The sequence below is a fragment of the Pan troglodytes genome, chromosome 1 (assembly GCF_028858775.2).
Source record: "Pan troglodytes isolate AG18354 chromosome 1, NHGRI_mPanTro3-v2.0_pri, whole genome shotgun sequence".
Lineage (NCBI taxonomy): Eukaryota > Metazoa > Chordata > Mammalia > Primates > Hominidae > Pan > Pan troglodytes.
The window spans coordinates 47,338,553-47,359,814 of NC_072398.2; the positions used below are offsets into that span (position 1 = coordinate 47,338,553).

General features: G+C 44.9%; 1 protein-coding gene across 11 annotated transcripts in view; it reads right to left on the reverse strand.

Moving 5' to 3' along the window:
* NAV1 (neuron navigator 1) overlaps positions 1-21,262 on the reverse strand; it is a 305,087-nt gene that overhangs the window by 67,785 nt on the left and 216,040 nt on the right. For 3 of the 11 annotated variants that reach the window (XM_054657526.2, XM_054657515.2, XM_016935638.4), the window contains exon 1: positions 18,893-19,094. The exons of the other annotated variants lie outside the window; for them this stretch is intronic. In XM_054657526.2, coding sequence (XP_054513501.1) covers positions 18,893-18,945 — 53 coding nt within the window. In that variant the 5' untranslated portion in view covers positions 18,946-19,094. Of the gene's footprint in view, positions 1-18,892; positions 19,095-21,262 lie in introns of those variants that run through there. 11 annotated transcript variants of the gene reach the window in all.

The following is a 21,262-nucleotide window of genomic DNA, read 5'->3' on the forward strand; positions in this document are numbered from 1 at the left end:
TCCATTTTACTTACAACAAGAACTGAAACAAAACAGATAAAGTTACATGCCCAAGGGCCCACAGCTAGTAAGAAGAAAACAAAGCCATTGTAATATCAAGATCTGTCTGACTCTAAAGACTGTTTTTAACCACTACATATACTACAAATACTTCCGTCACGAGAGAGATAAATGAAGTTAGGGGTGGTCACAGAATAGCAAAACTAAATTAGGCATTTACTCAGATCACTTGGGGACCATATGGGATTACTTCTGCAGTGCATTATTTGGCAGCTTTCCAAACGGTGTTCCACTGGAGGGTGAAGATCACTTATGCATCTCTAGGGACTCTTTGCACAAAAAGGTAGTCTCCAGGTCAAATTTAATTTGTGTCTGCTCCGTCACTTCTACCTTGCGCCTCAGTAGTTTCTGACGTTTGGGATTTAGAATTGTGAAAAAGAAATGAGGTTAGTTCCTAGACCTCAAAAAGCCTGCAAACCAAAACACAATTTGCTTGAAAGAGTGACATGCTCCAAGTATCTGAAGGGCTTTAGCAAAAAGAATAATGTAGGATAGGCTATGTAGCTTGACAGAAAGCTTACATATTTGCTCAGGTTGGTTCCTACAGTTTCCAAAGGCAAATCAGTGTACTTCCTTAAATATGATCACCACCAAATAAAATGTCAACATCATATGCCTGCAGTAGAATGGGAAGAAAAGAAATCGATGTCAGGGTGTCAGTTGAAGAGCAGCTACTGATAATTTAACTGACTTCACATATGGTGGGACAGGCACTCTTTTTGGACTGCCCATTCTAGCATCTTTCCTCTTTAGGAAAACTTATCAAGGACCCTATCTGGCCCCAAAGACCTTACTTTGTAAAGGAAGTCTATACAACTCGTGGGCAAGAATCCAAACATCAATCCCTCATGGTGAGGACAAGAAAAAAAGTGCCGGATGAGTCCCCACAAGTGGGGCCACCATACTGAGACATATGGATGGGGGCAGGAGGCCCTGTGGCTCTTGGGGGCGTTGGATGGGCCAAGAGGGGTCCTATGCGTGAGTGCAGCCAACAGCTTTCCACAACCACCTGGGAACCAGCTGCATCATCCTCATGATGTCTCATTCCACCGCAACTAGGCTGGCCAGGTAGCAACAGTGATGCTTTTGCTTTGGACAGCCCTGTCTTTCTTTTCAGACTTGGGTAAGTCTTCCGAGTCAAAGACGTCAGTGCTATGATGCCCCACAGCTTAGGCTTTGGGGTCAACCCTCTTGTGCCTCGCTGGATGAAAATGAACTCAGAATAGTTTCCCAGGTTAATGGCAGATGCCCCTGGTCAGCTGATTTGGGGGAATGTCATTTGATGACAGCACTGGAGATGTAGAGTATGGTATGAACTATAACAGTGTGCAATCTATATCAAGACAGAATATCAAATATAGAAACTGAAAGAAGGCAGAATGCAGCAGCTCATGCCTGTAATTCCAGCAAAAGCAGAAGAATCGCTCGAGGCCAGGAGTTCAAGACCAGCCTTAGTGAGACCTCATCACTACTAAAAAATTAGCCGGGCGTGGTGGCGAGCACCTATAGTCCCAGCTGTTCAGGAAGTGAGGAAGGAAGACAGCTTGAGCCCAGAAGTTAAGAGGTCACAGTGAGCTATGATTTATGGATTGTGCCACTGCACTCCACTCTAACCTGGGCAACAGAGCAAGACAGTTGAAAGAAAAAAGAAAAAGAAAAAAGAAAGAAACTGAAAGAAGCCTCTAAAAACTTCTTGCCTTCAGAGATCTTGAGGAGAGACTGCTTTTTCAGATGTTCAATGGCATGTACCACATGAAAGTCAAGCTGCAGAGTTAATGGGGATTGTTGAACAGAGAGTTAATGGGGATTGCTTCTTTGTCTGAACATTATGACACTGTGGGATGGCTAGAACCATAAGTGCCGCATAGGTCCGTATAACAGTAGGGCTCTTGTGGACAGCCTACTTTAACATACTCCTATGCCAGACCTGCCACCATTATTGTGACCACAGAAGGAAACTTTTGGGGCTAAGAGTGAATCATTTTCTGATCAATCACAAAGAAAGCCAAAGTAATGGGGAGAAAGAAAGAAAGAAAGAGAAAGAAAGAAAGAAAGAAAGAGAAAGAAAGAAAGAAAGAAAGAAAGAAAGAAAGAAAGAAAGAAAGAAAGAAAGAAAAGAATTGCTCATTAGTTCTTTGCCCTTTTCCAGACACCTGGAGAAGGAACTATAAAAAATGTGGGATGTGTTGGAGAAGAAAACCTATTGGTCTGGAGAAGGAATTTTTCTTCAGGGTGAAAATGCAGAGAATTTCTACATATTGAGTCACATGAAGGCAAAATATTGACTAAAAAGCTAGGCAGCAAGGAAGTAGGGATTTTAAGGCATTATGAAGGAGACTGCAGAGTCTTCCCTACTTGGCAACAACCCAGGACATCATCAGTCTATTTGGCCAGAGAGACCAGATGTTTAGTTACGAAATGTAGAGGACCCTGAGACACTTCTTGTGCCCTGTGTTGATATTTTGTAGGGAGATATAAAACAATATGAAGAGTTGGTAAAATGGTTTTGCTCCAGAATTAGCAAGGAAGTATGAAGCATTCAGGGAACTAAGCTTTTTAAATGTCTGAAAATATGATTATAGCGCTACAGACTACAGAAAATCTAGAAAAACACATGAGAACTGAAGATTTAAATATTTTTATATAGGCTCTGCATTATGCTCATATTTGTTTATTTTTTTCCCTAATTTTCAGTCTGTTACTTGGAACACTGCTCCTTAGTAGTAATTAAACTGTTAAGTGGCAACTTTTTCATGCTGGATCTATTCTGCCCACCCTACACCACTTTTTTTTTTTTTTTTTTTTTGAGACAGAGTTTCACTCAGTCACCAGGCTGGAGTGCAATGGCGCAACCTCAGCTCACTGCAACCTCTGACTCCCTGGTTCAAGCAATTCTCCTGCCTCAGTCTCCTGAGTAGCTGGGATTACAGGCATGCACCACCACGCCCAGCTAATTTTTTTGTATTTTTAGTAGAGACGGGGTTTCACCATGTTGGCCAGGATGGTCTCGATCTCCTGACCTTGGGATCCACCCACCTTAGCCTCCCAAAGTGCTGGGATTACAGGTGTGAGCCACCGTGCCCAGCCCACAACTTTTTTTAAAGCTGTGTTTCTTCTAGGAGCCTCTTCTCCACGCCAGGCATAAGGAGGAGGTTTATTTTAATGACTTTCACCTTTCAGGTCTTTCCAGACATAAAGCAACTAATGTGTAAGTGCATTAATTGCCAAATCGCACAAACCACACTACTATGATTCTTGTCTTGCAGCCTCTAACTAAAATTGAACTAAGAATGCAAGTTTTCCTAGCCTATATCTGGTCATGGAAACCAGTTTAGTTCCTATCCTGTAGCAGTGTTGATAGCCAATCATTACTGCCCTTTCAAATAACAATAAAAACTAAGTTAAGCTAAAATAAGTATATCTTCTTCCTCTTCCTCCTCTTTCTCTTCTTCCTCCCCCTCCTCCTCTTCTTCTCTTTCTTCTTTTTTTTGAGACAAGAGTCTCACTCTGTTGCCCAGGCTGAAGTGCAGTGGTGTAATCATGGCTCACTGCAGCCTTGACCTCCTCTTGCCTCAGGCAAGTAACTGGGACCACAGGCCTGTGCCACCATGCCTGGCTAATTTTTAAATTTTTTGTAGAGAGGGGGGCCTCAATTTGTTGCCCAGGCAGGGGAAATAAGATAATATCTTAAGTTTTTAAATGTTTTTATGCAAAATATTTAATTGTTATTTTAGAGATAAGACAGTATTTGTTGATTCTTTCTAGTGTTGCTGAAAAATGTTGAAATGTGTACAAAATGTCAACTGGGGCATATTTAAGGCAAGGTATTAAGTAACATGTTGTCTTTACTCTGAATTCTTATTACTGATGTCCAAAGGCACTAATTTCTCTAAAGTTGTATCTCAAATTATCTAAAGTCATTCCTCTGTTCCTGACTGGCATTTTTAAACATTATACCTGATATGACATATTCTTTAACATTGTAGCATAATTCCATTGTTTGAGACAAATTATGTAAATTTATTGCTAATTTATTGGGAGGGTCCATTGTACATATTGAATGAAACGCATTATTTCCCTATTTTTAAAAACTGGTTTAGTTAATATAACAGGACAAAATAAAATCAAATCCTGTGGTACAAATAACATAAAATAAAAAATTTTCTAGCATAGATCATAGGATTAAAAAGGTAAAAGCAGATAGAGCAGGAGATAGTCATGTCTAGTTTGATCCTGCTGCCTCATCACTCATGAGCCACATGGAGAGAACTTTTCGCCTGCATTTGTAGGCTACCAGCTGTCTCTCCTTTCAACTACTACACTCATCGCCTCTCCACCTTACCTCACATTTACTCCCCCACTCATTGGAACTTGGCTTTCATTTCCACTGCTTCACTGAAATCTCTTTGGCAAGGGTTACCAAAGATCTCTACATTGCTAATTCAACTAGGACTTTTTCATCCTTTCTGACTTCTGCGTTGCATTTAACACTGTCAGTCACTCCTTGAAATTCTTCCCTCTGTTAGCCTCGGTGACAGCATTCTCTTTCTGTTCCTGCTTATCCAGATTCCTTCTTCCTCCTCTGCCCACCTTTTACACTTTGGTCTTTCATTATATGTGGCTCTTGACTTACTGGTGTTCCTCTTCTACCTATTCCCTTGGGAGTCCTGTCCCATTGGCAAACATGATGGCAGAGTATCTTCCTGTATAGGGTATGAGAGGTTGGGTGGAAGGGTCTGGCACAGAGTAGATTCTCAATAAATACTTGTTGAATGAATCAAGGGGTTATATTAAAATATTTTCCCCGTAACAGAGGTGATTAGAGAATCTTAGGGTCTGTGGCAGGAAACAAGGCAATATGGAAAAAAAACACTTGCTAAGTGCTTTCTTCAAAGCAACTTTATCCCATTGCAAGTTCCCAGATTCCAGCTTTCCTTCACTTTCCCCTTCTTTGGGTAGTCATCTGCCATCAGAATGACAATGTATCTACTTCTGGCAAAGAATTTTCTTGGGTTTCTGTAGTTGGGAAAGTCACATCAGGACTTTATTGGTCCCTTCTTTTGTGTAACAACAATAATCATATGCACATTTACCCACCAAACAGAAGCTAGCCCTTTATGTAACCCCCAGTGTGTTTCTGGAATGTGCTCCTATGTGGAGTTTGCCTAGCACAGCTTAAAAATTGCAAGGAGGACGCAGAATGTGCTGTGGAATTGTTTGTGTGTAAAATCGTTTGACCTCTCATGATGAGAGCTTCTTGAGAGCCTGAAGCCTTGTCATTTCTGTGGAAAACATTTATCCTAGCCAATGAAAACACACGGTGTTTGAGTTGAGCACTGTCATTTTGAAGGAGTCACTGGAGAAGCACTATTAAGGTAAAATATTACCCCCAATCCGTTTCTGTAATAAGGACATTTGAAAGATACACTATACATTCTTATACCAACTTTAACCACTCTTCAGTCTCAGACAGTAGTCAAACATAAGGTCACCAAATTTTCCTATCATACAGTGGATAGCGGAATTTAATTAAATGGGGGCTTCTCTAGTTACCCAATTATGGGCTGAAATTTAATATAGCACAATTGCCTCTGCTTTTTACATTTATGAAATATGCAATGCAGTTCTTACAGGGGCTCATCAATCCTGTCTCCTAGGATAAACTGCAGTATGTATGCCACAGTGGCTCCAAAATAGACCATTTTAAAAGCATTTATGTGATAGTTTTTTCTCTGAAAAGCCACTTCTAAGATATGTGAATAATGCTCTTCCTTAGAGAAGTTTCCTTTGGGAAGCTTCCTTCCAAAGCTTTCTTTGCTTAGGGGATGTGAGTTTCTAATTCATTCTCGGATCCCAGACAGAGCTGAGATACTATACAAGGTAACCTTTAATTTGAGCCCCTCGTTCCCCCCAAAACAACCCCTACATTCTTTCCTAATGTAAAGATTTCCAATAACAGTGCAAAACTAGCAGTTAATAATAGGTCCCAACATGTAAATTACAGTGGTCACCAAAAATAAAGCTTCATGGGGGAAAAATTTGCAAGTTACCACTGTGAGGTAGATGCAGTAAAGAACAGTTTCCTCACACCATGGAAATCTGGATGTCTTTGCACAATTGGCAGACAAATATTCTGAACACAGTCCTTAGAAATGACTTTTTTCGTGTAAACCAAATTATGACTTTTCCCTACCTCGCCTCTCTGTCTCCTTCTCCTCAACAAACCTGACAATTAAACACCCAAAGCTTATTCCTAAGCCTAAGTCTTTCTTTACATTTCTACAGAGCAATTAAAAAAAAAAAAAGGCAAAGCTGTAATCCGTTACCTTCTTAGCACTTTGTCTAAGGTGATGACTGGGACCATGTGTTATTTGTGAAGTTTTCTTTCTTGCCAAGCAGCCCATAAATGGGCTTGAGATCCTTAGAATAAGAGTGCTTGTTAAGGATTTCAAAAGAAGTGCTCCCAAGAGGCCCTCTTAATTCATACATTCTGAATAGCTTCCTCCCCCACTAAGATTCTCTACTCTTTTTATTAATACAACCAAGGAACACTGGGCAGGTTTGTCCAAAGAAATCCATTTAGAAATTCCATGGAATAGAAAGTGCACTTGTCTCTTTAATTCGGGTCTTAAGGAAGGTTGAGTTGTCACCCTCACCATGGGGGGGATCAGTGATCCGGCCTTGGAGGGCTTTGTAATTTTTATAGACCTCTTGCCTTCATCTTTATTTCAGAATTAACTGCCTTCTTATCTTAAGTCATTTAGTTCATGGACTGCTTACTCTTGGTGAAATATCTTTGTTGAGGGCTCTGAAGGTTTTCACTTCAGAGAACAGGACAGCTGAATACCACATTGTGCATGGAGGTCAAAGGTCAGCACTGGAGAGAAAACCCAGCTAATGCATTGTGAAAGACCTTCGTTTTTATGGGTGAGTTTTCCATGCATGTGAAAGTAAGCACATCTCTCACCTATTACAAAGCTTTGAACAAAAAAAGAACGAAAAGAAAAAGGAATCTTAATTCTTAAACAATAAGTGGATGAAGTAAAGATCTTATTCCAGAGAAACAAACCATACACAGGTGTTCAGGCAAGGTAAAAAGCCACTCATGACATGCCCCAGGCATGACATCCTGCCCACTTACAGATGAAGAATGAATGGAGGAAAGAATAACAGGGAACTGAAAGGATTTAAACTTCTCAAACCTTAACCTGTAAATGCCAGCTTTACCAAACAATTTTGAAAGGCAGACGTTCTACTCAGTTTTTACAGAATCAGGTATTGAAGTATCTATAGTGCTTTGCAAATATTAATACCTGACAATTTTCGTAACCGGTTATTGCTTTCAACACCCCATGAGATTGGATTGCCATGTTTCTGTAGCAAATCCTTACTGATGCACTTTCCATTCAGACAAAATTCCATTCTCTCTAAACTGTCTCATACCCATTATGTGCCTCTCAACCGCCAGTGAACTTCATTTTTCTTCAAAGGGGGGAAACTAAGGCTGGAAGATTTGCCCTCAGCCGTGGAAAAAATCAGTGACAAAGTCAGCATTAGATTTTTAGGTGCTTTATCTCTTCAGTGCTAAAAATGTGCTCCAACCCGGGCTGGATATCAAACATATACTTAGCAGGACATCAATCCTTTTCCTGGCTTCTCTGACATGTTCTTTTACACATGCTTTCCTCAAGATGCCTCTTGCCACATCACCTCCTCCAGGTTGACAGGCAGAACAGTTTTTGTTATCTAAAGATACATATCTTAGAGAAAAATAACAATTTTGAGAACACAGGAAATGACTGGCTAGGAAATTACTTTTGGTATTAACATGCTTTTCTTGGGCAACTATGAGTGAAATTCCTGTTCTGAGGCTTTATGATCAGTCTAGGACTTTTGGCATAATCCTTAAAGAAGTCAAGAGAAGGAAGACTGAAATTAAAAGAAGAGAAAGTTAATCAAAATCAAACTGGTTTTGTTTCTAGAGGAGATGCCTTCAGGCAATAGACAGAAATAAAAACATCCTGCTCTTTCTTCCATCCTGTTCTGATACAGGGTAGATCCAGACCACTTCTCAATTTACAAAAGGGGTCCTCACAACTTCACCCCACCCTCCAGCCCTCCTCCAATCTCAGAAAGGCAGGCAGGCCAAAAATTCCTGCCTGCCTTTCTGAGATTGGGAGGTGACAGCCCCTCTGGGCATCAACCAAGTGGTAGGTGTGAGTAAATATAAATTTCATCAATTATTACTCCAAAGAGTTGAAAATGAGTAAATACAAGCTATGACTTGGGCACTAAAAATATGTCCTCTGTCTGACTTGGGGAGAGCTTATTTAGATCTCATATAGATTTGGAGAAAGAAAGACATAGAAAAGACCTAATCTGGTGGCTTGCAAGCCCTTTTTTAAGAAGAGCAATCGTTTTTACTAACATTTTAACCAGAAGTCCTCGATGTATGAAACAGGTAAACACAGGGCTGCTCTGATTGAAAGGGAGGCAGAGGCACCAAGTCCACCTGCCCCTCTTCCTCCACTCCCCACCCTGACTTGGTCAACTCTCATACCATGAACAGTTTGCCTCAGTCATTTCTCCCCTATCACTGATGCACCAAGTCATCCACGCAAATGGGTGTTTTTCTGCTTTGGGAGACTTCTAGGGAAGGGTTTTTCATAACTTCCTTAGGCACTCATTACATGTAAAATCCTTGCAGCAGTAGGTCTTTGTTATAAAAAATTACACAGAAAGTTGCCAGTGAACCTCAGTGTCATTCAAAGTACTAGGACCAATAGAATTTTTCCTGATACACTTCTGTTTTTCCAACTTGAGTCTTCACACCCATACCTACAGTGCATTATCAAGTCTAATGTCAGTTTCTTTAAGGTGGAGCAAAATTTTAACAACATAAAGCAATCTGAAAGCAAAATCCTCTAGAGTTTTATAATCTCCTCTAACCTTTCAAGTCCTACATATAACTCAGCAACATGCCTTTTCTTTCTTTTCTTTTTTCTTTTCATTTTGGAGACAGAATTGCTCTGTTGCTCAGCTGGAGTGCAGTGGCGTGAACATGGCTCAATGCAGCAGCCTCGACGTCCTAGGCTCAAGTGATCCTCCAACCTCAGCCTCCTGAGTAGCCGGGACCACAGGTATGTGTCACCATGCCTGGCTAATTTTGCTTTTTCTTTTCTGGAGAGACTGGGTCTTGCCATGTTGCCCAGCCTAGCAATTTCCCTTTTGAAACTTCCAATATAGTCTTTATGGAAACAACTTTCTCTTTATGCTCATATTTCATCAATTTATATAATAATTATATTATCCAAGTTCAACTGGCATAAACAGGTTTGGGAGCAAATGCAATTCTAGGAAAGCATTCAACTTGATTGGTGGAGCAGAAGGATGCAGGCACATTTGAGAGCAGCCTGTTGGCAACCTGTGCTCCGTGTGCAGAAGGCACACAGTCAGAGGGAATAGTGAGCAAGTTGGTGCAAGGGCTGTGCTCTATCTGATGCCCAGAACCATTTTGGAAAGACAAAAGTGAAATTCACAAGGCTGAAGACATCATCACAGCTCCCCTTCTGACTTTTGCTGCTTTTCAGTATATTTCTCTTTGCTTCACCTCTGAATTTTTTTGCTAAGTGGGGATGAGGAAGTGAGGCTAATAATTGTTATTGCTGAATCATTGGGCTGAAATCACATGGCCTGCGTTATTTAACTTTAAGACATTATTTCGCGGGTAGAATTGTTCTCAGTTAGAGAGAGCCTTTTTCTTTTTTTGAAACGGAGTCTCACTCTGTTGCCCAGGCTGGAGTGCAGTGGCATGATTTCAGCTCACTGCAACCTCCGCCTCCTGGTTTCAAGCAATTCTCCTGCCTTAGCCTCCCGAGTAGCTGGGATTGTAGTCACCTGCCACCATGCCTGGCTAATTTTTGTATTTTTAGTAGAGATTGGGTTTCGTCATGTTGGCCAGGCTGGTCTCGAACTCCTGACCTCAAGTGATCTGCCTGCCTCGGCCTCCCAAAGTGCTAGGATTACAGGTGTGAACCACCACGGTGGGCCAGAGAGAGTCTTAGTTCAACTTTATAAAAGGGACATGGGGTAGCTAAGAGCCTTACCTGAGCAGACTACTGTGTCAAAACCAGACACCAAACCCAAGGGTCCCAACTTCTTTAGGGGGCTCCTATAGGCTCCACTGTCTCCCTGGCAGAGTAAATTTTTTTCCAAGGTCTTGTGGACTCTCTGGGGATCAAAGCTGCTTTTACAATGAATAGCTCTGTGCAAATTCCCAGAATTAGTTTCTCAGATAGCAGGAATGCTCCTAAATCAGGTTGCGCATGAGTAAGCAATGATTTCCTCCGTCCTGCAAGAGACTCACGGCTAGTTTCTCAGACAGAGGACGTGACTGGCCACTTCTGCCCCCTGAGCTTCTGAGGCCAGGGGTAGAGCTTGGTGGAGGCTGGTATGTTCCCTGCTGAGGTAACTGAAGTGCAGCAGCCCAGATTCCATCTCCCTTTCTAAACACTGCACACATGCTAATGCTGGAGAAGCACAGCTTTGCCAGGGATTTCCATATGAGAACCCCAGAAAAGAAACAACTTGAAATATCATGGCAAACATGAGATGCACCCATAAAAGATGAAAGCAATTGCTATAAACCACGTGAAAAAGCTGGTGTTATTACATATACCTCCTCCTTCACACTTAATTCATAAGAGTCAGAGAGGAGGACCCTTTTAATAATGGGACAAGGAAAATTAATAAATTAACATACTGCTCATATACTGCAAAGGTAATAATTCCAAAACACATTATGAGCACTGAGAAGAGTAGTCTTTATGAAGTTTTCTCACTCAGAGAGCCGCCTTTCCAGGGAAAGGCAACTACAGTCTTCCCCAGGGTCAGCTCAACACTAGCCTAGAAGGTGTCTGCAAAGTTGTTCGGCATGAATCCCATATACTGGGGACCCATTCCGGTGGGGTTGACGTAAGGAGCTCTGGGTTCTGGAAGAAGGATCCCAAGATAAGCACTCAGTGACAGCAGGCATGGGAATCTGAGTTGGCAACCCAGGGCCTGGAAACTACAAGGATGTTTATCTAGAATTTATGAAGAGAGAAGCTTAAATGGGGGAAAAACAGTACCAATTATGGGCACCAAATACATATATAATATAGGAAATGGGAAGAAGTGGCAAAAACTTCCAGAACATGAATGTGTAGCATAATGTAAACAAGAGATTTCATTAGGGAACTTTTTCCAGACAAGAGTGAGGCATCCATTTCCAGGGATCTGATTAACCACTCAAGCACTGCTTTTCAACCACGTATCAGAGGGAATAAATAGGAGCAGGGTCTAGGATGTGTACCGTGGAACACCCTCTGCTGTCTTCGCCACTTTGTCTAGGGGCAAAATTCCAGAAACCCATGGCACCCAGGAATAAATCCCAAGTATGTGTTCTCCTTCAGGGCCTTTGAGCCACAATTCCACCCGCTGGCAGAAATACTACTTCTGTTTTAAAGCTGTTAAAAACCTATTTTTAAAATCGTACAGTTGGCAGATCACCAAAATCAAAACTTGATAGTCTAGTATAGTCTTATAGAAGAATTTAAAATAATCCATGGGAAAATGTTCCAAGCCTGAAAAATAACACTTTCACACATGCACACATGCACACAGGCAGGACCGTGTGTGCATGCACTGGGGCAACTGCCTGCACAGCCACGAGAATGGGGGCCCAGGAGGACGGTGAAGATGACAGAGTGGGATGGGCCATATGTTCCGATTTCTTTATACATTACCTATTGATCCACTGCCCCATCAATTCTCTTCAAGATTTATCTTAGGCCCAGGGTTCTTCTCCTTCCTCCTTCATACCTGAAAGTCTCCCTTCTACCTGAATAGTGTCTCCAAATTTCTTCATTTTTTTTTTTTGAGACAGGTTCACGCAGGCTGGAGTGCATTGGCATGACTGGAGCTCACTGCAGCCTCGACCTCCTGGGCTCAAGCGACCCTCCCATCTCAGCCTCCCGAGTAGCTGGAACTACAGGCATGTGCCACCAGGCTCGGCTAATTTTTTGTATTTTTTTGTAGAGATGGAGGTTTCCCCATGTTTCCCAGGCTGGTCTTAAACTCCTAGGCTCAAGCGATCCACCTGCCTCAGCCTCCCAAAGTGCTGGGATTACAGGCACGAGACACTGCACCTGGTCATTCTCTCCAAATTTCGATGCAGTCTACATTTGAACTTCCATGAGTTTCCCACACTCACTGCGCTCCTAACGTGCTGCTCCTTGACCTGGGCATAAATCTTCCCTTACATTTCTGACTTGCTTGCTTCCTATTTCCAGCTACTGTTATTCCCCAATAACTGTTAAATATCCGGTTCTATTACAAGTTAATCATAGTGTGGAATGGGAATAGGTTGTCTTTTGTTATGTTTTTAGTGATTAACAGAATTTCTTGGCACATAGTAGGCAATGAATAAATACTTGCTGGTGGATTTGCTTCCATTTTATGTACCTGTTATGTTTCAGGTGACATGATTTAACCTAATCTGAAGGGCTCTGTGTGTGACATGACACAGCATAAATATGGTATGTCCAAAGCTGTACTGCTATATTAGCTCTTACAATGGTATCCTATCAGCTATTTTTTGTCATCATCAAAAGATCATTACTAAGTTCCCCATATGCAGCACTTGGATAAAATCCCCTGGCCCCTAGAAACTTATAATTGGACAAAACTATCACCATATGATGAGTAAATATGGGGAAAATATATATAGATATGTCTAAAAGCAAGACTAGGCATGGTGGCTCACACCTGTAGACCCAGCAGTTTGGGAGGCTGAGGTGGGTGGATTGCTTGAGCCCAGGAGTTAGAGAACAGCCTGGACAACACGGCGAAACCCGGCCTCTACAAAAAAAAAATTAGCTGAGCATGGTGGCATGCACCTGCAGTCCCAGCTACTTGGAGGCTGAGGTGGGAGGATTGCTTGAGGCTGGGAGGCAGAGGTGGCAATGAGCGGAGATCGCGCCACTGAACTCTAACATGAGTGACAAAGCCAGACCCTCTCAAAATAAATAAATAAATAAATACAATAAAATTAACTTCCCTGGAGGCTGGGGAACCTCATTAGCAGCTCTTCTTTATAGGAAATGACCATTCCAAATGGGAACTTGATTTTCAAGCTTGTAGAAAGTACCCAGCTCTTTAGATTTACATTTAGTCTAGGGAGGAGTGGCTGTATAGCCAGCCAGAGCTGGGTTTGAATTTCTGCTCCACTACTTATTGACTAACTTAGGACAGGCACTTTCCCTCCCTGAACATATGCGCACATCAGAAAAATGGTCATGTCACCATCAGTCTTTCAGGGTAACTGGCAGAGTAAATAAGATAACAAAGAAAACACCTGTAAAGCACCCAGCTCAGTACCCAGGAAATCAGAGGTGGGTACACAACTTTCCTCTTCTCCCCTCTTTTTAATAACTCATCCATTATTCGAATGGCACCTGCAACAATACACTAAGTAGGAAAACTGGTTCATGAGGAAATTCATACTTGCTATATATCCTTTGTAAGTCCATGGGTTACATCAAGCATTCCTTGATTATGCTCAATACTTAAGGACCAGTGGCCAGACTGTTTTGTATGTGTGTACATATGCATGTGTGTGGGAGGGATATTTGATATTCTTTCTTTTTCAATATTTCTTACCCAATCATGAGTCAGAGCCTTTATGGGATAAAGGTTTCCTAAGATGTAAACGTCCAAGAATTGAGCATTTCTAGGAAATTCCTGAAGCATCCCAAGAAAGTTAGGCTGAGGATGAATTCTCGCATCCTACACATGCTCCACAAGTGTAGAATTATTTGATTCTGCTTCAATGGCAAGGGCAAGGACAGCCGAAGGACAGTCTATTATTCCATGAACTAAACGTGAGCTGACACTGACACCCAGGTCCAGAGGAAACAAGCCAGTGGCACTATCAAAGACCTCCAGATAGGATTCCTCCAGATAGCAGTGAAAAATTCATTCAGTTGTTTGTCTCAGAGGATTCCGTCTTAGATATGAAGTCTGTGTGACTGATGAAGGCACAGTGATGATGGGTCTAGGCAGAGAAGTTGGAAGATGACACAGAACCTCTCAATTGGGAAAAACTTCCCCCTCTTTCCTCAAATAAGCTCTTGTCCCTCTGGAAAATTCTTAGTTTCTCTTCAAAGCCCTAAAGAAAATGCTGCCTCCTCTAGGAAGCTCTCCAGGACCACTCAAAGTATGGCCCCTGCTTGCTGGCTTTCAGTTACTGCACATATGACTTGGTATCACAGTTACTTGCTGCCTTCTGCCTCCTCAACCAGACTGCATCCTCCTGCATTATCCCCTCTCATATTTCTCATGGTTTGAAATAATATATTTAAAGTATTGGCTAACATTGATTGATCTGTTTTCATTGTAAGAAAACATAGCTCCTAAATGCAGGGACTACGGTCTGCCTTACTGCTCACTATTCTATCGCCAGTACCCAGAACTTTGCCTGGCATCTGGGAAGTGCTCATTAGAGTTTGTTGAATGAATGAATGAATGAATAAATAAATAAATAAATAAATAAATAAATACATAGCCATCAGCTCCTTAGGGTTTTGTCTGTTTCTCCAGCACCCAGCATAGTGGCTGGCACAAAGTTGTCAGGGAGGAAAGGTTAAATGAACAAAATTGCTTTTTAAAAAAATCATGTTTTGACCGGGTGTGGTGGCTCATGCCTGTAATCCCAGCACTTTGGGAGGCCGAGGCGGGTGGATCACCTGAGGTCAGAAGTTCAGACCAGCCTGACCAACATAGAGATACCCCATCTCTACTAAAAATACAAAATTAGCTGGGCATGGTGGCGCATGCCTGCAATCCCAGCTACTCGGGAGGCTGAGGCAGGAAAATCGCTTGAATCTGGGAGGCACACATTGCGGTGAGCTGAGATCATGCCATTGCACTCCAGCTTGGGCTCGAAACTCCATCTCAAAAAAACAAAAAAAATCATCTTTTAAGTTTTAAAAAGTGGTCTATTTTTATGTAAATTGCTATCCGAACCAGGAATGTATAAATATGCCATCCTCATTAGCATATAATTTGGACTGAATAGAAACCTGAATATGGGCAATGAAGAATTTAAGTAAAAATCAAAGATATATTCTAAGCTGGAAACTGTTCCATGTATTATACTCATAGGCATCCTCATTAGAGTCCTAGTAAGACGGAAGAAGAAGATGCTAAAAAAAAAAATCTAAAGAATTTGGGAGAGACTCTTGCTTCTGGGAATGACTTCACGTGGTCATAATTCCACTTATCAAAGCCCACATGTTTAAAGCATTCCGCTCTTCACATTTTCTCATTGTCATTACATCCCAGTAAGGTAGATCAGTCAGGAGCTATACCCATTTTATAGAGAGGAAAACTGAGGCTAGAGGCTATGCAATCTCTGTAAGGTCACAAAGCTAATTAGTAGTGGAGTGAGTTCTAAATCAGGTCAGCTGACTCCAAGTTTAGTAATCTTCCCACTCCCCACTGGTTGGGTGGCAATTATAATTTTCACTTCATTCCAACTAGAGTCGCAGGCCAACTCTAAACCTTTGCTGAGTCCTCCAATTACTCTCAACTTCTGCATCTTCAGCATTTAGTACTCCTGGGGCCTCAACTGGTATTGGTAAGAATAGTCTCCTTATAGCATAGCAGTTAGGGGTTTGCTTTAGAGTCAGACAGACCTAGGTATGAGGACAAATCCCACTACTGTGGTCTTTAGTATGTTTACTTAACCTCCTTGTGCCTCAGTTTCTTCATTTGTGAAATGGGATGATAATAATATATACCTCATACGGTTGTTGTGAAGATTAAATGAAAAAATGGTTACAAAGCACTTAGTACAGGTTGTGTTTTACAGCCTCATGTTAAAATGAGAAAAGGTGATTAGCTGAGATGTTAGACACGGACTGTCCCCCCTATTAAGATGCCTTCTGCTCATTAAGTCCCTCCCTCATTCCTCCCAAGCTCAGGGCTGGGGCTTTGCAGGAAGAGGTTAATCCAGCAAGTGTGGTTTGCCTGTGGTGTGTGTGCCTAGTCCCATAAAACCCTCTAACAAGAAGCAGCTCGTTGGCTTGGCTGTCCCTAGGCATTCTGTCCTCTCACAGAGGCTGAGTTTGTGCCAAGCCGAGGCCCTCTGCCCCAGGGAGTCTCTGTGGGTTGAGTGAGGCAACCGTAGTGAGCGAGTCTTGTTCTCACTGATCCCCAGGCTCTAGCTAAGGGTTCTTTCCAGGAGGGAGTCTAGGAGTGCTGAATGGGATAGATGCCTGGACTTCACGCTTGGAAGACACTGAAGAACAGTGTTTGCTGGGACAGGAAGAGAAGGAGTCTCCAGGAGAGACCATAATGTTTGAGATACGCAAGAACAGTGCTTGTGGGCACAGGCTTCCATGATAGATGGAAGAATCCCAGGCATCCAGAGAAGAAATACATCTGCTCTGAAACAATGAAGAGGCCATGGACTGATCACAGCTCACTCATCAAAAGCTGGTCATGGAGATACCTGAGGGCCAATTAAGTCATTCACCCAAATACCCTCACATCTTCCCAGTGCTGCCTCCTTTGGAGTTTAAGGGAAACCTGATTCTGGAGGGTAAGCATCTCTTTGATCCCTGCTGGCCTCAGCCTAACATCATTTACAGGGAAAGTTTTGAGCCCTCCCCAGAGCAAAGGCTTGGGCTAAGCTCCCCCTCTGTGAATTGGAGCCAGGCTAGTTAAATTTTATATGTGAAGTGTGGCAATTCGAGGAATGACCTCCACTTTACAACATCCCCTGTCTCCTTGCCTACCAATAGCAATTGACCTGAAAGTCTTGGGCTTGGATGGAAAGGAAACCACAGGCCTAACCCAGCTCCACCCTAGTAGGCTGGGTAGGTGTAACATGACCTGCTCCTCAACCTGGGCTATGGCAGACAGGTACCCGCCCTGGCACACCTGCCCAGAAGTCTGTTTCTGGTAAGGAGCTAGGTGAGTATTCAATAGCTATGGCCCCAGGATAGGGCACTAAGCTCTCTTTATAAGGGCAGGTTCCCATGAGATGGAGTTGGGTAAAGGAAGGAGGCGGGGAGAATATCAATTCAAAAGAAAGAATGAGGTAGCCTAGAAAAGGCTGTTGAGTAGGAAGGAAAGAGTGATAGGCTCAGAGAAAGGGCACTGGGGTCACTTAGAGGACTTGCACACCCTCCAGGCATTGGGGAAGCAAAGAATTTAAGAGTAGAAGCAGTGCAAATATTGTTTGGGTGGCAATTATAATTTTCCTTGGGCACACCCTATGTGGATCTGAAGTAGGCTCTAGTTGGGGTGGCAGAGGTGGAGGGAGGAGAGGAGGTTATGAACAGTTCCTTCCCTTCACCTTCTCCAGGGCCCAGTGAGCTGTCCAGGACTCAGCCCAGGATCTCACCTGAAGTAAGAGGTCCCTACATGGGTTTATTCTCTGCTCATAAACTGGTTCCTTTTATGACACCACCATACCTACCAGTCATTTTGGCAAAGTGACCCCAAGGACCCAAGTCACATTCCAGGGGGGCTTCAGGGCTGCATTCTGTCATACTGTGGTAGGGGAAAAAAGTTTGGAGTCAGCGGGCCTCTGGCTTCCAAGGGGCTCCTGGTGCCCATGGTCTTGCGGGGCAGGAACGGAGGCAGAAGATGCCTCTCTTTTCAGGCCTTGCCCAATTCTTTGCTTTTACCCTAGACCTTTGTGTGCACAGTTGCAATTGAGCCCCTGGAGGGTACTTGGGGCTCCCTTCGAGCAATATGAGGACGCAGGAGCATGTTACAGGGTGCAGGTCTGGGCTGCCTGAGATTTGAGGTGGGAGTGGCCACAGCACCAGGCATAGGGCCCAACCTCCAATTTCCCAGGTCTGCGGGAGGCTGAGGGGAAGGAGAGTGTATATGGGGTGAGAATAGTGAGGTGGGAAGCCTCCCCTGCCCACCCCCCTAAAAAAACCCAGAAACCCCAGCCCCCTGTCTCAGGCCGGTGGAATTTCCTAATTCTCCCTTGGAAGTGCAGTTTCCAAGTCAGCTCAGAGAGTCCCAGGGCCAGCTGTGGTTACACTCACTTCCCCTTTATGAAGGAGCCTCTGTGCCTTGCCGTCACCTTACAAGACCAGTCCCTCACTGTGCGTCTCCCCAAATTACCCGGCTCTCCGATTTTTCACCCCTTCCCAGGGTAGAGCACCAGGCTTCACTCTCTCTCGGAAGTATCCAGCCAGCAGTACGGTCACAAATTCAACGTCCCCTCCCTCCCCTGTTTCATCCTTCCGCCTCCCACCACCTCCTTTCACCCCAGGACGACCCCCGGAGCTTCCGGAACTAGGGTGACCTTGGCAGGGCCGACCTGGGGCTGCAAGCCCCTCCTCCTTCCACCCGCCTGGTCCCCAGGACCCCCGACCCTCACAGGCCGGGCCCCCACGCGCCACAGCCGCAACCATCGAAGTTCAATCAAGTTGCGCTATTGTCTCAGCTCCGTCCAGGTCTCCCGGGCGCCTAAGCTCCTTTCCTTCCCTTTCCACTCTCTAGAGCCCTCCACACACCCACTCCTAGCCCCAGACGCCCGTAAGCCAAACGTCCAGGAGCTCGGAGGCTCCGGCGGCGCAGGCACTCCTCTCTCTGGCGGAAAAGCGAGCGCGGCCAAGACCCTCCTTCTTGCGGACCCCACACCCACTGCCCCTGAGACTGCAGCTGCGGCGGAACTGGGGGGCTGCGGCGGGGCGGGGTGTGCCACAAACCCGACCCCAGCTCTGCGGTCTGGCGGTGAGGCCAGGGGGGTGGGGGCGCTTACCTGCGGGGGAAATTCACCGTTCTTCCGGATCTGGGCAGGGGCAGATGAAGCATCTTCCCCGGCTCAGGCGGCCATTCACCGGGTGGGCACGCAGCGCCCCCCAGGACTGCTCTCGCCTGACACCCGGGGACACCCGAAAAGGTATGAGCTGTGGGCCACGCGGAGGGTCGGAAACCTAACCCTCGCCTGCCCTCCGCTCCCTTTTCTCCCCACCACCCGGGCTTGTACTTACGGCTCCAGCTGTACTTAAAGTGACAGAGCCCCATTTCCCCGCCGCTGACTTCTGTCCCGAGCCCCGGCGATGCAGGCTGCGAGCGGGCTCTTTAACACCCAGAGCAGGTAGACAAAGAGCCACCGCAGCCTCCTCCGTTCCGGTGGCCTCGGAAGCCTGGAGGTGCCGACGGGGCTGGGGGCTCGACCTCCACCTGGGCTGCTCCGGAATTAACCCCTGGGATGCCAGCTGTGGTCCCTTGGGCGCTCTTACTCGCGCTGCACTGGCAGAAGGGGGTGTGAGCAGCGAGCCACTTCTCTCTCGGGCACGGGTGGGTAAGGAGTTGGGGAGGCCTGGGCAGAACCTTCTCCATAGAGGGCTTCCTCCCGGCCTCCTCCTGGCTCCTTTCTAGGCTTTTAGAAATTTCTAAAAATCGGAGCATGGGTCAGTGCATTGCCTAAAACAAGGTCCGTGGAGGGGTGTGGTGGGAAACGAAGGTCCGATAGGGGTACATATTGCCACAGGTTGGCTCAGGACCCTTCTGCTCACAGCTGGGAGCCAAGTAGGATGGTGCGACCTTCCGATGTCCTAACAACCTCAGGGGGTGGGGCCTAACATCTCTCCAGCATTCAGGAGACCACAGATTAGGTGAGGTGTGCTTGCTGGGGGAAGATTGTGGGAGAGAAACAACAGCTCACGCCACCCAAGGATCTGTGTCTTTATCCAGGATGCATTTTCAGCTGACTGGTTAGGAAAAAAACAGTGGGGTCCAGTAGCAGGGTCCTCCCTTTGGGTTCCTCCCCCCGAGGGTCCTCCTGGTAACTTCACTCTCCTGGTTCCAGAGAAAGGAGCCCTGTGGGGGGAATTAGCTTGCTGCCCTCACCCTTGCTTCCTCCAGTTCTCACTCTTGGCTCCTGGAAGGGGCTAAGTGTCTATGGTTGGGTCCCAATGCCAATGCGAACTGGGCAAACTGGGAAGCCTACATTTTAGAGATGGACAAATTATACCTGCAGTTTCTTTAAGCGACAAAAACAACAGCAGCATTTTTTTAAGCCCCCTAAAGTGCTGAACTGAGATGACCTGGGACCACAGAGCAGTAGTCTCTAGTGTTTGGGCAGTTTGATGTGACTGAGCCGCACATACAGATCCAGGTCACATGTGTTCTCTTAAGCCTATCTTTCCAGGCCTCAGTTTTTACAGATGTTAAGGGAGAGGTTTGCACTCCTGAACTCCTCCTCCTCACTCTCACTGCCTTTAAAGAGGTCTGGGTGGTGCTTTGAGTCCTAGGAACAGTCCTTTCCCAAGCCCCCCAGCAATGCAGGCTGCCCCTACTATTTTTGGCCCACAGGTCAATGCACTTTGGGTAACTGTACAGCCCATCTGCCCCTACTACTCTGGCTGCCCAATGCCACTGACCTGGGGCTGCAGCTCTAGAGTGATGAACCACAGTTCTTAGAGGACAGAAAACCTCAGCAGAAGGACCTCTGTTTCTGGAGAATGGAACAGTTTAAGTTGGAGGAAGGGTCTTTGTTTCTGAGGTTGCATATTGTGGCCAAGTTTTCCAAATATGCTTTGAGATCAAAGGGGAGTAAAGAGCTGCAGTGATCCTAGCACCAATCCCTCAGACTTCCCCCTAGCATGGGGGGCAGACAGATTTTTATTCCCTTTACTCTGTTCTAAGTGGTTTGGGTAGTAAGACTTAGAAAAGATGCACCAGCTCCCAAGCAGACCAGCTCTGAGGGGGAATCAGAGCAAGGCAGATGGTTCTCTCTCACATATTCTTCCATTTCATTCCAGGATGATGTCCCTGGCCAAGCCCTATCCTGGCTCTCCTGTTCTGGTAATGTCCTGAGCCTCCCATCCTCACCACCACCCGAAACAGAGTGAGCACAATGAGTTCTCTAGGGAGGCTCTGTCCACGCAGCTGTGCTGGAGCTGGCCTGGGTCATCTGGGGAACAGCTTACAGTGACGTGCCATAAGGGATTCTCTTTAGCCTCAGCCAGCATGGAATCCTGAGTAAAATGACTTTGTCTCAGCCAAAGGAATGTCATCAGCAGGGGATGTTTTTCTCCAGATCTAGCTGTAAGCTTTCCATAAGGTTTCCTCCTTTGTGGTTTTCTCAGCAGGGAGGGCCTGGAAGGAGGGAGATCTGAGGCCT